At 50.0% G+C, this 16,929-nt stretch overlaps 1 protein-coding gene across 41 annotated transcripts in view; it reads right to left on the minus strand.

Moving 5' to 3' along the window:
• The window catches only part of LRRFIP1 (LRR binding FLII interacting protein 1), a 137,699-nt gene extending 121,072 nt beyond the window's left edge, over window positions 1-16,627 (minus strand). For 35 of the 41 annotated variants that reach the window (XM_070489327.1, XM_070489325.1, XM_070489323.1 and 32 more), the window contains exon 1: window positions 16,467-16,626. In XM_070489327.1, the coding sequence (XP_070345428.1) occupies window positions 16,467-16,556 (90 nt within the window). In that variant the 5' untranslated portion in view covers window positions 16,557-16,626. Of the gene's footprint in view, window positions 1-16,466 lie in introns of all 41 variants that reach the window. The other 6 variants (XM_070489317.1, XM_070489316.1, XM_070489313.1 and 3 more) reach the window with 1 other exon arrangement.
• Window positions 16,628-16,929: the final 302 nt, after the last annotated feature.

Below are 16,929 nucleotides of genomic sequence, written 5' to 3' on the forward strand. Positions count from 1 at the left end.
GCTGCCCAATGAAGTCAAAGTCCCATCAGTAGGATTGTTCAAAGATTTTTTCCAAGTGCATACATCTCAAAAAAAGTCAATGGAGAAACACAAGGGAGAAAAAGTCATAAAAACGAAGAGTTGGAAAGAGGAAAGAGTTGTAAGAGTGGCTGGGAAGGAATTGAGAGTTTCCTGTTTATTTCTCCTTCTATTCTATGACATGAAGCGGGACAAAGCTGCTAACCAAGCTGGCCCAGGTGAGGTGGAAGCAAAAGGTACATTTCAGAGAATCAACACCTTGCCAAATTAGTTCCTGCAGGCAACAGGTTTCTGGTAAATCTTCATTTACACATAAGTGACCACTGAAAATCTTTTAAAATCTTGTTCTTGTTTCAAAAGAATCTGAACTTTCAAATGTTACTGTGAAGTAGGGCTAATTCCATTCGTTCATTCATCCATCCATCCATCCATCCATTAATCCTTTCATTTGTTCACGCACTCCCTCCCTCCCTGAACGTCTGCTGTGCCAGGAGACTGACCCTCGGGGCTGGAGGCCACAGCCAGGCTCTTACTGGGGACAGAGGGAAGCCTGTGAGAAGGGGCAGCTCCTCCACCATCAGTCTCACTCAGCCTGGAGGTTATGACAACATTCGTACTTGCTACTGCAGCCGGCCATTCACTCCTCGGGCATTTGAGCAGGAGAAATGTGTCCTACTCTAACCAGGGATTTCAGTGTAAATGCCATTCTTCACCTCTATGGTCAGATTCACTAACAGCATCAATGGATCCAAGGCATGGCTTCTCAACCTTTGGTGTGCATCAGAGTCCCCTGGCGGGGTCTTACACCACTTCTTTCTTTCCTGTGTTCTGCAGACCGCACACAGGATCAGACTGTAGGAAACCTGAGGCACAAAGAGATGACAGTGAAGCCTGGAGGAGACTGGGGAGGCCTCTTGCTGGCCCCCCAAGGTCGCCCCTTGACAAGCCTGGGCTGGTGAGGATCTGTGGTCGTCATGGTGATGGCGGCTCCAGTCCATTTCCTCCCCACCTCCACGTGGACCTGAAAGGACCTGGGTCCTCAAAGGCCAGAGAAGAACCACGTGTGGACAACTTCTGGGCCATGGCTCCTGCACCGTCCCACCACACCTCTACCTCCCACCTTTCCCGAGGGACACACGGGGCTTCCTCCTCCAATTTTAGAAGAAAGTAGCATCACCGTCAAAAAGACAGAGAGAGAGCCCTGCATGAGGAAAATGCATGACTATTGGGGCCATGAGCACACTGCCCCAAGTTCAGAAGTAGCTACGAACCAGCCCGGAACATCTAGGTGTTAAGAATTTATCTTAAACTTTTCTGACAATAATACCACCGCCATCTTACATTTGCAAACCCCTTTAGGGTTTGTGTGCATTATCTCAAATGTTTTCTCATCTGGGCCTCACGTGAACTCTGTGAGACAGGTGGGTGGTCATTATCCCTCTTTCCAGCTAGGGAGGCCAAAGCTGAGTAGGCCTTGCCCCTGGGTAAATTCCCCCCCAACCACACCCTCCCAGTTAGGCAGCCTGGAGCCTGGAGTAGAGCCTGGAGCTGGAGCTTGGAGTCTGGAGCCAGAACCTGGAGCTGGAGCCTGGAGCCAGAATCTGGAGCCTGGTGTCTGGATCCAGAACCTGGAGCCTGGAGCTAGAGCCAGAACCTAGAACTGGAGCTTAGAGCCTGGAGCCTGGAGCCAGAACCTGGAGCTGAAGCCTGGAGACTAGGGTGGGAGCCAGGCCTCTCTCAGTCTAGATCTCTTTTAATGTGGGCAACAGGCAGGTGGCCACTGTACACATGTGGTCTGTGGCCAGAACTATCCCCTACTTGGTTTTAGAGGGTGCATGTGAGATCTCGATGCTCTGATGAACGGTGGAGCTCCCCATCCTAAGCATCCTGTTTGTACCCCATCCTCCAGTCCTCACAAGCAAGCATTATCACCTCCACTTTAGGGTGGGAACACCGAGGCTCAGAGAGGCCATGTGGCTTGTCTGAGGTGGCCAAGCCAAAAAATGGTGACACTGGGCCTCAGACCCAGGTCTTCCGACTCAGGGTCTCTGTGTGGCACTTAATTCCTAGGTTTCCTATATTTTCTTAAGGGTGTGCAAAACATCTCTGATCGCAGGAATTAGGAGGGAATTTTATTTCACTGGTCTCACAATTTCCCACAATGCCATCCACTGGACTAAAAGTTTCATATCATGCCAAGAGAAACCCAAAGCAACTAACGCAGACCCGGCCTTGGTGGCAGAGTTCAGTGTGACACGTGGGGACCACTGTGGTTTCTGGGTGGGGCTGGCCTCTTGCTGATCAATTCTGATGAAGTTATCAATATGAGGACAGAACAATTTTATCACCTGATCTATTCTGAAAACTGATGAGGTTGTCAGGATTTCGAATTTTTCAATGAAACCCACTCTACATAATTCATGCATGAATTTAGACAAAGGCAGTCTAAACTACTTGGAAGAAAAATACCAAATTCAAAGGTTTTCATATTAATAGGAAGATATTAGTCACCACCAAACTGCAGAGGGATTCCCACTGACGCTTCAACCTGCATTCATTCGACAGGCGGTTCTTGGTGACTCCTGTCTGCCAGGTATGGGAGTCCCCTAGCGACAGGGCCAGGCGCAGCCTGCAGAGGACACATGATCCTTTAGGGAGAAGACAGCCGATGAAGGAAATAGCGACCCAGCTGACAAGTGTGACGAGAGGAGCTGGGGAAACTTGGGAAGATGCACATCTCAGACCTGGGGTGGAGACAGGCAGGCAGTGAGCTTCCCACAGGAAGTGACCTGCAGGAGGAGAGAGAGAGGCCACATGAGGCTGGAGGGAAGCAGGCACTTATGGGGGAGGCCCAGACCTTGGCAAGTGACGGGCATCATCTCAGGACTCCTCCCAATCATTATGTCTTCATTCTTCAAATGAGGAACTGAAGCTTCAAGACAGTGAAGGACCATGTCCCAGATCCTGTTAGTGGCAGAGCTGGGCCCACCCTTCATGTCTACTGAAGAAATGAATTATCCATCAGTAAACATGGAAAGGGCCTAAGAAAAGGAGCATGGCCGCACCTAAAACGATGCAGATGACGTCCTCTAAAGGGCCAGGCACATCCTTATTTGACATGATTAAAATTTTAAAAAGTTGGATACAAAACTGTATAAACAAACAGAATTAATTTTAACTATACAATACATAGAGAGAGCCAGCTCTGGTGGTCTAGTGGTTAAGATTTTTGTGTGTGTGTTCCATTTATTTTTTATTATTTATATTTTTTAGGAAGACTAGCCCTGAGCTAACATCTGCCACCAATTCTCCTCACTTTTTGCTGAGGAAGACTGGCCCTGAGCTAACATCCGTGCCCATCTTCCTCTACTTTATACGTGGGACACCTGCCACAGCATGGCTTGATGAGCAGTGTGTAGGTTCTTACTTGGGATCCGAACCGGCAAACCATGGGCCGCCGAAGCAGAGCGTGCGAACTTAACCACTGTGCCACCGAGCAGGCCCCTAGGGGTTAAGATTCGGTGCTCTCACTCCCACGGCCTGGGTTCGTTCCCAGTCAGGGAACCACATCACCCATCTGTTGGTCGTCACACTGTGGCAGCTGTGTGTTGCTGTGATGCTGAAAGCTATGCCACTGGGACTTCAAATACCAGCAGGGCCCCCATGGTGGACAGGTTTCAGCAGAGCTTCCAGACTAGATAGAATAGGAAGAAGGACCTGGCCACCCACTTCCTAAAAAATTGGCCAGGAAAACCGTATGAACAGCAGTAGAGCATTGTCTGATACAGCAGCAGAAGGTGAGAGGATGGTGCAAAAAGGCCAGGAAGGGTCTGTCCACAGGGTCGCTAGGAGACGGAATCGACTTGACAGCATTAACAACAAATACGATATGTGGTGTATATTGTACATTATGCTTTTTAACCTGTTACACTATCTACATTAAATCATATTTAAAAACCAAGCAATTGGACAGCACAGAGTACAACCTGCTAAACTACAAGGCAATCCTCCCACTATATCCTGTACTCAGTATAATTTATTAACTGCCATGTTCTATTCAGGGAAAGTTGGAAAAGATGTTTAGGAAAGAAAATACAGTCTTGTGCCACACAACGTTTAGTCACTGATGCACCACACAGACGACAGTGGTCCCACGAGACCAGTACCGTGTAGCAGGCTGTGCCACCTAGGTTTGTGTAAGTGCACTCTCTGATGTTCACACAACGATGAAATCACTTAACGATGCATTTCTCAGAACATGTCCCAGTCGTTAAGTGACTAATGACTGTATGTTAAAACTGACATGATTCACAAAAACGAAAATCCAAGTAAAAAAGATTTATTAAACCAAAAGGAACTCTAAAGCTGAATTTTCAATTAAGGAGAGGGATATTGTGTGCATGCATTTTTCTTTGCAAATTGTGCATAAAAACAGAAGCCAGACGTCTAAACCACGGAGGAGAATATGGCAGAACACAGAACATTAACGTGGTCCATAGTCGCTTGCGGTGTCCTCTCTGCAGGCTGAGGGTGACTCGCATGCCTTCAGGCCCAGGAATCAGGGAAGAGAGGCCCAGGGCGGAGTAAGGGGGAGCCATGGGGACCCAGCGATTCCACATTCTCTCCCTGGGAACAGGCTGATGGAGCGATGGGGGCTGCACATCACTTTCAAAGAGCTGGCGAGCCGTAAGGAAAGGAACCTGTCCTGCTGAGCGCAGCCAAGACTCGGGAACACAGCAGAGACCCCGCCCAGGACCACTGTCTGGTGATCTATTGGACGAGTTCAGCAATGAATGACAAAAGCAACGAGCCTTCTAGGAGATATGGGGACAATTTTACTCCTATGGAAATGTGCTTTCACGGGTCTCTTTGTTGTCCAACACCCAGGCCCCTTCTGATGTGGGGCACCTCACTAGGGATCTGGAGTATTAATGGGCCTCCAGCACCTCCACCACTGGTGAGGCTGAAGGTGGGGGTCTTCCGCCAGCACACCAGAGTGACCAGGTGATGCAGGCAGGTGCGCTCGCAGAACGTCTGGCCACAGAGGCTCCTGGCTCATACTGAACGATGCGGCGGCTTGAGCTCCCTGCCTTTGGGGCCCTTCAAGTGGGACAGAAGCATCAGCCTGGACCTGGCCTCTGATTGGCCTGATGCTTCTCCCAGGTGATGGACGCCCCTATGGAAATGCCATCTTCAGGGTCGCCGGAGGATGGAGGGGTCGTAGGTGGAAGCGTCTAGCTCCACATCCAGGCAGCGCCCAGCAGCATCTTCTCCCTCCTCAGTCTCTTGCCAACTCCCCGCGTGAAGCCGGAGGGCAGTGTGCATACTTGACGCCCACTGGCTTGGAATGCCAACCCTGTGGCCACTTGACTTGTGGTCAGTGCCGGCTCTCAGCAGCTCTCACAGCAGTGGCACATGAACACCACCAGCCAGCCCTGCTATTCCTGGAGCACGCCTCAGCAGTCCGGCCTGGGCTTCTTCCTGGACAGAAAGACAAGCCTCTGTTGCACCCGGCGCAGACGGATTTCCTGCCTCACTGCTCTGCGGCCCAACTGAGTCAGATCCCACACTGACCAGGCTTGCCTCCAGCACACTCAGGATCAGCGGGAAAAGGGTGTCTCCCAGGGGCAGAAAGGAGCCACTCTGCCCTGCAGGATGTCACTCAAAAGGCCACTTCTCACCAGCCCCACCTTCACGCCAACCTATCTTCCATAGAGGCAGCAACATGTCACTGTTGTACCTGTAATTCAAGGTCCGTTCCATCATCGCCACTATGTCCCCCACCTGCCATCAACTCAAGCATGCCCCTGGAACACTACAAGGTGCAACCAAATTTGCAGCCGATAGCCCAACTTCCTGAGTCAGCTACTCCCAACACTGCTCCACCTCAGCTTTCCAGGGTATGTAGGCCCCTCCAAATTCCCAGGAGGTTTAAATGGAGAAACTCCAAGGAGAATGTGGTTTGGCCAGCTCGTGCTTTCTGCCCTCCTGGAGTGCAGCCATATGCACTGATAAGAGCTGAGAGGAAAGGATCCAGATTTCTGTAGCTAAGGCGAGCGGTTCAGAGCCCAAGGTACCAACCTGGCACAAAGGCCATTTTGCCCCAGGGGGCATTTGTCAATGTCTGGAGACATTTTTGGTCGTTGCTCCTAGGTAGAAGCCAAGAATGCTGTTAAATGTCCTACAATGGACAAGATGGCTCCCACATCAGAGAATTATCCGGTCCAATGTCAATAGTGCCGAGGCTGAAAAACCTGACATAAAAGTAAGAGGAAAAAGTTGAGAAACCGAAATGAAGAGTTGGGACACAGTGTGGCCACCACCTTATTGCAACTCGTGCGGCCAATTCACTCCAGAGCTGGCTCCAGACACAGGTTAAAAATAGGCAGGTAATTTAGTCGCTTCTGAGAGGTCAGATAAGCCCAAAGATAAACAGTGCAGGACAAGGCCTGGGTGAAGTGGCCCATTATCTCTAGTAAGCTAACCAACAGCGTGACACCAAGGCTTGGCCGCCTGACAACGAAGCAGCTCGAAAAATCTGATGGCATCTTACCACTGATTCTTAAATTCAAGACCAAGAAGCAAAAATAGCCGTACAAACAGAGGGTCCTGTCCGTCTCAGTGCTCAATTGTACACACGCTCTGAACTCGAGGAAGGCCCTCAGGGTTCCGACCCTAAAGATGCTCATGCATTGAAAGCGGCAGCCGTCAGGGCCGTCACTCTGAGTTCATTTGACCAGACCCAAGCGCTGTCTGTGTCCCCCTCACGCGCAGGAGATTGTCGTTCCTGTGTTTTCTCAGATCTTTCCTACAGATCGCTCTCTTTGCTCTCTCTTTACCCTCTGCCCCCATCTCAGCCCTCATCTTAGGAGGGAGCGTTTCACTCGGCCACTGGGTCCATGATTCCTGGGCACGTCCTGGCCGGTCGAGCGGCACTGTTGTGTCTTTCTAGAGATGAAGACAGTCACCAGAAGGCAGAAAACCGCTTCAGCACCCACCAGACACCAGGCAGCCTGCTCTGCATTTCCCAGGCACAGCTCACTACTACAACCATACAGTTCCTCTTCCACAGACAAAGGACAGGATGGATACGTTAAGTCGCCTGTGGTCACGCAACTTAAAAAGGCTGACCTGCTCCTTCCGCTACCCCACACGTTCTTCCCATGTTCTGGCCTGCAGCCAGTCCTGTCCACCTGCGTCATCATTTCACTCTTCTACGCCCAGTCTTGAGTGACATACAGCCCACGGGACTCAGTGCCTATTCTGCATTATAGCACATACTTCTATGACAGCATATTTCAACGCAGAATAAATCACTGCTCTAAAGCTGTTCTGTCCAATATGGTAGCCACCAGTCATAGGCAGCTGTTCAAATTTAAATGAATTAAAATTAAATAATATTTAAAAGGCACTTCCTCAGTTGCTCTAGCCACATTTCAAGTGCTCAGTGGCTACACAGGCTAGTGGCTACCATAACACATGGCACGGAGATAGAGTACTTACATCGCAGATATAAAGATATATTGGGGGTCATTTAAAACAATCTCTTAGGGCATCCAGAGTGGAATCATATTATTTGTTCAATCAACATGGAAATTCCATCCCTTTGAGTGTCAACCTGGAGAACTCCAGAACTCCACATCTTCCATATGCCCAAGGGATGTCATAAAAGAAGGTAAAAAATAAAAGAAATCAAGGATAAGGGTGGAAAAAATTGATAAACTTACGTGATGAAGGTTAAAAGCATAATGAGCAACTTTGGACCTCCTGGCTTTTTCATGTTTAAATATTATCATGACCACTATGTGATTTTTCATTCACTCCCCCAAGCCAAGAAGTGGGTGGAAACATTGCAATATGATCCGCCAGCATGGGCCCCGAACGGTTCTGGCTCTGACATACTTGCTGATCTGAGAATTTACCCCTTGCCAAGACCATATCACATTCTGCCGACCTAAACTCTCCAGGTATTTTATATTTGTTTTATGGAAAATATATCTCAGATCTTAGAGAACTTTCCAAACAAATAAATGAATTATCCTTGATGCCTGAAGCTATGAAAATCTTATTTTTTTTTAATAACTCTCTTCATTTGCTCATCTAATTTGACATTTATTCCACTCACAGTAAAAGAAAATCATAACGACCAGTTCTCTTGTTTGGGCTGAATGGGCATGAGAGGTTAACTATTATTCCTTGGTAGTAGTCTCAGATTAATTTTCAACTTTCTTCTCAATCCTTACGCCCTCCTTAATCAAAAATAAGACTCCATCTATAGGCACCAAATTAGAGAAGTTTGGCTTGTTAGCATTAAGCAATATTTCCTCCCAGTGCTGACACTGTGGTCAAGGGCACTAGCCTTGAAGATGGGGGACTGGAGTTCAGATACAGACTGTGTGCCTGTGCCCCAAGGAATTACTTAACTTCTGGGGCTCACACTTCAGCCTCCCCATTGCACGCCAGGTAGTCTCCTGGTCTCATCTTAAGGCATCTCCCCTCCTGGCTTCTGCTCAGATTGTTCTCACAGCTTTTAGCGCCTCGTTCTCACATCTGAACGGATGGCCAAGGATCACCACACATGTGGGAAAAGGTCCAAGATGAAAGGTGGAAGCCAAAACAGACAAAGGACAAAAAACCCCAGACCATCATGCAGGGAACAAAAGAAAAGTTCAGGAAAAAACCAAAAGCGAAAATGAATATCTTCAGAATGATAAGAAAAGGTATTGCGTTAGCCAATCAAGAGAGGATGCTATAGGGGCTGGCCCAGTGGCCGAGTGGTTAAGCTCTGTGCTCCTCTTTGGCGGCCCAGGGTTTTGCTAGTTCGGATCCTGGGTGTGGACCTAGCACCGCTCATCAAGCCATGCTGAGGCGGCGTTCCACATCGCAGATCCAGAAGGACCTACAACTAGAATATGCAACTATGTACTGGGGGGCTTTTGGGAGAAGAAGAAAAAAAGAAGAAGAAGATTGGCAACAGATGTTAGCTCAGGGCTAATCTTTAAAAAAAAACAGAATGATGAACAACCAAAAAAACTGAACAATTAACTATAGAACAGATAAGTTTAGTAGAAGGAGTGGAAGATGAAGTTGAGTAATCTCCTATTAAGCATCACCAAGAAACAAAAAGCCAGAAAATAAGAAGGAAAAGGAAGTTATTCCCAACAACAGGAGTTCTGGTAAAAGAAGAGAGAAAGTGGTGGGATGGAAAAAATTTGAGACAATCTCCCAGAATTTTAGGATACAAATTTCCAGATGGAATGAACCCAGTGAATGCTCAATAAATGGAAAAAAAAAAAAAATCCAAAACACTGAGAATCAGGAGAAGATCCTAAAATCTTCCGGAGAGTAAAGCAGATATCATACAGGATACTGAAAATATATGAAGCATCAAAATTCTCAAAGCAAACCTGAAAGCTAGAATAAAATGGAAAAAAAATACCTTAAAAATTGAGGTAGAAAATAGTTTTTAATTTTACTTTTTTTGACATTTATTAGTTTATTTTATTGAATAGGTAATACAGTAAGATGGTTCAAACATCAAAAGAGTATGAAAAATTATACTCGACAAATCTGCTTCCCTTTATATCCCACAGCCCTTGTACTGTGCATTCTGCCAGTGGTACTTTATACAAATGCAGGCAAATTACAGCCTTTCTCCCATAACAGGCAGTATGCTGTTTTCACTCTGGGCATGTTGCTTTTGTCACTTAACAATACATGCTGGAAATAATTTGAAAGAATACATGGAAATTTCTGTCATTCTTTGGAAAATTATTTTTAACCTAGAACTCTGTACTCAGCCAAACTATCAATCAAGTATGAGGACAGAACAAAGACATTTTCAGACATGCAAAATTCAAGACAAGTTCCCAGAATTTTAGGATACAAATTGCGAGATTGAGTGAAAAGGCATTCTCTGTCAGAAAGCTACTGAAGGATGTGTTCCAGCAAAATGAGATATTAGTCCAAGAAAGAAGACAACAGAGAATTCAGCAAATAGGGATCCCCCAACAATAACAATAGAAAAGAGACAAAAGGAATTCTCAGCATGGTGGCAAAGGAAATGACAGCTGTAATAAATCCTGAGAGCCCCCAGGGCAGACTGGCTCTAGGGGACAGAGGCCTCCAGGGGGCAGCTCTCCAGGGGGCAATAAAACAGAATTAAGAGATTATCTGATTTGTTTAATCATATAGAAAATAGTATTGTGAAAATAGTACTGTTGTAAAGTTCGTAAAGGATTAGCTATGATAGATATGTAGACAGATGAGCAGTTGGGAAAAAAAGGAAATAATTATCTCCAGAAAAAGCAGAAAGTTGTGCAAGCAAAGAAATAAATAGTAGAGGACATTCCTCGGCTCTTCAGTTACATCATCATCACCACTAGCACTTCCTCTGTGTCAGTCATCGTTCTGAGGTCTTTTCATGCAATATCTCACTTACCCTCAGAAGCTCCCTGTGAGAACTGTCCTCTCAGGAATTTCCCATCTTACGTATGGGGAAACTGAGGCACAAAGTCGCTAAGGAACTTGTCCTAGGTTGTGGAATAAGCAGCAGGATCAGGATTTGAAGCCAGGAAATCTGACTCTCACATACACACCTTCTACCAGTCTGTTGTTCCAACAGCGACGGTCTAACCTGAAACTATAATGTAACCGTGGCGTGAAGACGAGCACGAAGAAAAGGGGGTGAGGGCCCAGGCTGGACCCACAGATACCAAGTCCTCGTCCTCTGAACCAGGAAGCCAACAGATAGCATCCCAAACTGAAAAATCAATAAATAGTGCACACGTGCATTACTTATAAACATGGAGATACTTCTCCAGATTGTTGAGAGTCTTGTAAGGCCATTAACAACTTGCCTTTTAATGAGTGACATGAGAAGCCACTGGAGAGTTTTAATCAGCGAAGTGACATGATCTGACATATTTTAAAAGGATCACCCAGCTGCCATGTGGAGAATGGCCCGAGAATATGGGACAAGGGTAAAAACATATTTAGTTTAATTAAACAAAAATTAATTTTTAAAACATGAAAGAATGAAAAAGGGAGAAAAGAGACATAAGCAGGCAGTGAATATGCGACTCTCCCATGAAATGTTATGCCTGATGGCTCAGAGGTCATCTGGGGACAGTAGTCCCAGAGATGGGAATAAGTCTGCTTGACTGCAGGACACTGCCTGGAATAGGGCCTTGGATGGGGCCAAGAAACGGATCCAGGAAACCGCCTGGACGATGAACTGACAGCTCTTAGTTACTAGATGACCTTAGGTGAGTCACTTAGCATCTCTGAGCCGGTCTCTCTCTGTCCAACAGATATTCTAAACTTTTCTGATGGGAGATAGTTAGTCTAACTATGGAGTGAAGCTTCTGGGAGGACCTGGCATCCTGCAGACCTTAAAAGCAACCTCAGCCTCCACCTCTCCCCTTTCCTCTTCTGTACCCTGACAAGGCTCTCGGGTGACAGGCTCAACCAGAATCCGAGTTCTCTGATTTCCATCCTAATGTGAAACCTCTTCATGTCGTCCACATACAGATCACAGCCCTAACCAGGAAACCAAGGAATCATTAAGGATTCATCCAGAAAAGGGAGTGGGAGACAGCTGGCTCTCTGATAGAAATAGCTGTGGGGTGGGGCCCACAAGCCATCAGAGACCAGGGAGACCATCCACAGCTGAGTTTCTGCTTCCCTCTCCAACCAGAACCATCTTGTCCAGAGTCATGGAGACAGCCCAAGGTCAAGGTCACGGTGCTTACAATTCCCGAGACAGCTCAGACTTCATGATAAAAACCTGCCTGGAACACTTGTCTTGTCACATTCCTAATGCTCGATGATGAAACACCAAGACATGTGTGTCTGTCTTAGGAAGACCGCCAGGGAACGGCCCCGTTACCCCGCGGTGGGTGTGTTACGATTTGGGGCAGGACAGCTCTTCCTTCTGAACAGTCTGCACACTGCCCCGTGCTTAATGCCCCTCACTTCTTCCCATCCCCTGGAAGGAGGGGGCATGTCACTGCCCTCAGACACAAACCACTGGCAACACTGGGTGACACATCCAGTCCGTGTCCAGTTGGTTCTTACCTGCTGGCCGGCCGCAGAAAAGCAAATTCATTGGGAAAACAGGCACGAAGGTGAGGGTCAAATGAAGTGAAAAAGAACACGTGCACCCAACCCCCAGCATGGCCCTCGAATGGCCTTGAGGATGAGGAGAAAAGGGAACAAGGTCCCTCAAGACAGGCTGATCTGTGAGGGCTATCTGGGAAGGGCAGAAGGGAAATAGCAAATGAAAGGGGGCCTTAAGATGGGAATGTCCCATACTTAGGGGACTACCCAGAAAGAGGGACGGGAGCTGTCCTAAGTTGGGGTCCCGCAAAGCAGAGCCTAGGCAGAGGTCTGGATGCGAGTGATATACAAAGGGGGCACTGCCAGCAGAAGGGGTGGGGGAGCGGCAGGGGGAGGACAAGGAGGTGGGCTCAGCTGTTGCATGTGCACTGCACCACAGCGCTGCTTCCGCCTTGAGGCAAGGCCAGTGTCGGGGGCAGGGGGTGCTTTTTGTATCCTCACATCCCTCCGTCAAGAACTGCAAGCTGCCCCACAAAGTGACTCCTATGTGGCCGTGTGTGCTTTCTAGCAGAGGGGGCCGCCATGAGCCCAGAACAGTCAGCACTCGATGGTCAGGGAGTCAACTCCCACCAATAGGGGGGATCTGGGTGGGCATCACTGGCGCCCCCATGGGGATCATGTGCCCAGAGGAGCAGCGTCCCAGTGGGACCATCCTGGAGAAAAGGCCATGAAATAGCCATCGGGGAGGGCTGCAAGTGACAAGGGAATCTGACCAGCACCTGCAGCCATAGAGGGGATGACAAGCTCACGGCCACCGGTAGGGGCCCTGCAAGTTCATTTCCAATGCGGCGTGCACGTGGGACTTTGTGTGGGGAAAGGCATTCTCCGTTGGAGAGGAGTAGTTGGACCTGCTTCGGGCGCTGTGAGAGCCACATCACTGCACTCAGTGGCAGAACGCTGAATGAGAGATTTGGGATGCTACCAAAAATCAGCAGCAGAATGTTAAACGCGGTAGGAGAGAAAACTGTCTGTGCTTTCAAAACACCTCTCCTGAGGACGTGAGAGACATGACTCCTGCCGACAGTGGCATGAGCTTCCCCAAGTGCCGACTGGACCTCTTCCCTGACAACGTCTTGCCTGGATGCCACCTCCGACAAGATAGTGAGATTGTAACAAGCGACTCGTGCTAATGCATCTACAGCGCTTCAAAGTTACAACTCTGTTTACTGTAAGCTCAAGTCATAATGTAACTGCAGGGATTTCAATGTATTATTTCTACTGTTGACGTCACTGCTTCTTGCTCCCACCCAGGAACACCCAAACCTCTCCGCAAGGGGAGCAGGGCCCTGGACCCCCGCTCGTCCCCCGCTGTAGGCTCCCTGGCCTGGGATTGGGCCTCATCATTCCACCTAGAATTCTCCACTTATCCTCTGGAGTGCACATTCCAGGATGCCTGACCCGAGGCCACCAGACTCCCTCCCCTTTCTTCAGTGCTCCTGTTTTCATTCAGGCCTCCCCATCACCCTAAGCGCTTGGGGGCGGCCAACTCCCCCCATTTCTAGGATAAGCCTGATGGTTCATGGGATAGGACCCCCTCTCCCCACCCTGCCACAGGGACTGGTGTCGGCTGCTGAGTCAACCACCCTGCTCGCAGAGCTCGGCTCAGGAGCGGCCAGGGGGACGCGTGGAAGTTTGTCAGGGAAGACGCTTCTAGCTTGCAGGAGAGAGCTACTGGAAGAGGATGGGTGTGGGCTCACGAAGGGCACCCTGGGAACACAGCAGCCAGTCTGGCAGAAGCGAGCCAGCCTGAGGATGAGGCCACCTGCGGAGGACGCCGTGGAGAAAAGGGGCTAGCACACTGGCGAGGCTGGCCAGGAATCCCTCGTCCAGCCAATGTATTTCCCCTTGTGGAGGCCAGTCCGGGTCAGGGTTTCTATCCCTTCAAGAATAATTCAAAATGCCACTTCCTCCAGGAAGCTGCCTCTGATTGCCATTCCTAGTCCCATCAATAGGTCGTAACTCTCTCATTTGCAAACCTCCAGGGTACAATATCCATGCCCTTTTAATATCAGATCTCTTCCTGTCTTCTATTATTCTTACTGATCTGCAGGTCACACCCGTTTCTGACACAACTCCTGGAGAGCAGATCCTTTTCAGGTCCATCCCTGAAACACAGGGGTTTGGAGAGCATGGCAGGTATCTGCTGAGTCAGTGGGCAAATAAGAAAGTCCTGAACTGAAGACAGTTTCGTGAATTTTTATAAGAACTTTCAGGAACTTGACAGTGAATAGATATTTGCCATTTGAACAGAGATCCTAATTTTCACAGTTCGGAAATAGAATTCAATTTGCAGTAAAACATAAAAAGAGGCACCTCTCCCTCCAGCAGTGTAGACAGGTGCCACTCAGCACTTGTAACGACCAAATCTAGGGCTGGTGTGACTGGGAGGACGTGTGTGGGGGTGGCTCTGTGTACCATTCTCACTTTCTTTCATCTTGACAGCCAAGGGGAATTTCTTTCTTCCAAATTTAGAGATGAGAAAACACAGGCTCCGAGGGGGTGAGTAACTCACGTCCCTGGGACGGCACAGTCATTGAGGAGCTGTGTCCAGTTTCACCGTCCAGGTCTGACTCTCAAGTCTGAATTTGTCACCACCAACTGCATCTCCCTGGCTGGGAGGCAGGACCGTGGGTTCCCGGGTGCTCAGGACCTCAAGGCTGTCAACCCAGGGAGCATCTCCAGGCTTTCCTTTCAATATGTTTTTGTAAAGCCCAGCAGATACCAGGTAGACTTTGGGAACTCTCCTTCTTTTCCTTCCTTTGTCTGTAACCACGGACGGAAAGACAAGGTCCCCGGATCACCAGCACCCACTGGCCTCCCAGACACACTCAGTTGCTCTTATGGTCAAATACACACATGAATGACCGTCTTCACAGGGGTGGGAATGATATTCAAGCTTCTTCATTTAGCAAATGTCTACATTCAGCCAAATGTACTTTAAGTGCCTTGTACTTCTTTTGTTTATTAATTAATGCAACAGACACTTGGGAGCATCTACTATGTGCCTGGCTCTGTGTTGACCTCTGGGGAGACAAAAGTGAGTAAGACACTGACTGCCTGAGTGTCACCTTCCACAGGGGGACAGACAGGTGAACAAGTAATGCCATAGGCAGCAAGAGGCAGAGAAGCAGAGTGGAGCAGGGAGAATTCTGTGGGGGGTGACGCCAGAGGTCTCACACAGGACACAAATCCACAGCGGGCTTTAAGGGATGAATAGGAGTTTTCCTGGAAAGCTCTTGTCTTTCTCATACAAAGAAAAACAAATCTTTACTCATTCAATATTCAACCAATACTGATTGACAGCCATGTGTCCATAAAAGCAAAATGGGGTATTTACAAGTAAAAACACCTAAGAACTGGTTCTAGAGCAGGACCTCAATAAACAGCTGACTAATGCAACCAGACACCACAGCCTAAATCACCTGGAAGTTTTTCCACGCGAGAATGAAGGTCTGTGGACGAACTCTCCATTGCACGCCACCACCAGGAAGGGAGTGTGTGAGCAGGGTGGCACTGCGTCTGCACATGCGTTCTTTCCAGTTAGCACACACGGTCCCTGGTTCAAAAGGTACAAAAGGGTCTATCGGGGAAAATCAAGCTTCCTTTGTCCACCCCGGGCCCAAGGAATCGGCACCCCTTCCCAAGTCAGCTGCTGTTACCCATCTGCTGTGCATCTTTCAAGATGTCACCGATTTGTTCAAGCTGAAGGTTGAATCCTTGTGGGAGAAAAATCCTTGTCCAGATACGCACCCGGCGTTCCCTTAATTTGCTGCACTCAAAGTTCACCTCAGCCGTTCTAATCAACTCTGCCCGGGAAACTTTGATGAAACCCTCTCCGCGCCTGGACTCGTTTTCAGGCTTGGCCCAGAAACAAGATTTACAGTGACCCCGAGTGCATGCCCGAGCTGCACCTTGAGTGACAATCGACGACAAATGGTCACCCACGCGAGCCGGGCCATTTCGCCAGGGCCATGTGGCCTCTGGGGACGGTCCCCGGGCCTCCAGGGTCGGGCCTACACCACCCTCACGATGCTGCACAACAAAAGGGGCGCTCGCCCCCCACCCGGCCCGGCCTGGAGCCACCTGGCGCCCGGGGGCGGCGCCCCAACTCCCTCGCCGAGGGGGCAGCGGCCAAAGGAAGCCGGGGCTTGGGGGAGGGTCAGTGTCGCCGGCCCGTCCCCAGGGCTGGAGCACCGGCGCCAGGCCCGCCAAGACCCCCGCCGGGCCCGCGCCCCGGCGGACGGACGGACGGACAGACGGACAGAGCGACGCCCGCCAGCGGCCCCGCGCCCGGCCCGCCCCCCACATAACGGGCCGCCGGCGCTCACCTCGCGCGCGATCTGGTTGAGCGCATCGTCCTCCGCCGTCAGGCGCTCCCGGGTGGGGAGCCGCTTGCGCCCCGAGCCCTGGGTGCCCATGGCCGCCCGCCGCCGCCGCCGCTCGCGCCCCTCTCGGCCCGGCCCGGCCTGCTCCGCCCCTCCCTCCGCCGCGGCGTCATGGCGTCAGCGGGCGCGGGCCGGGGACGCGGGGGGGACAGGGGCTGGGGCCTGGGGACACGCCGCGGGGGGCACAGGGACACCAGGGCGCCGGGGACCCGCGGGGACGCCAGGGGTCGGGGACTTGGGGGCACAGAGACGCCGGGGGGACCATGAGCATGGAGACCGCAGGAGATTTGGGATGGCTGGGGGGTCGGGAGCGCGGGGATGCGGGGAGGATGGGGATGGGAGCGCGGCTGGGGACAGGGGCCGAGGGACGGCGGAGGGTTCAGAGGCGCCGAGAGGCCCAGGGCGG

This window comes from Equus asinus, chromosome 19 (assembly GCF_041296235.1).
Source record: "Equus asinus isolate D_3611 breed Donkey chromosome 19, EquAss-T2T_v2, whole genome shotgun sequence".
Lineage (NCBI taxonomy): Eukaryota > Metazoa > Chordata > Mammalia > Perissodactyla > Equidae > Equus > Equus asinus.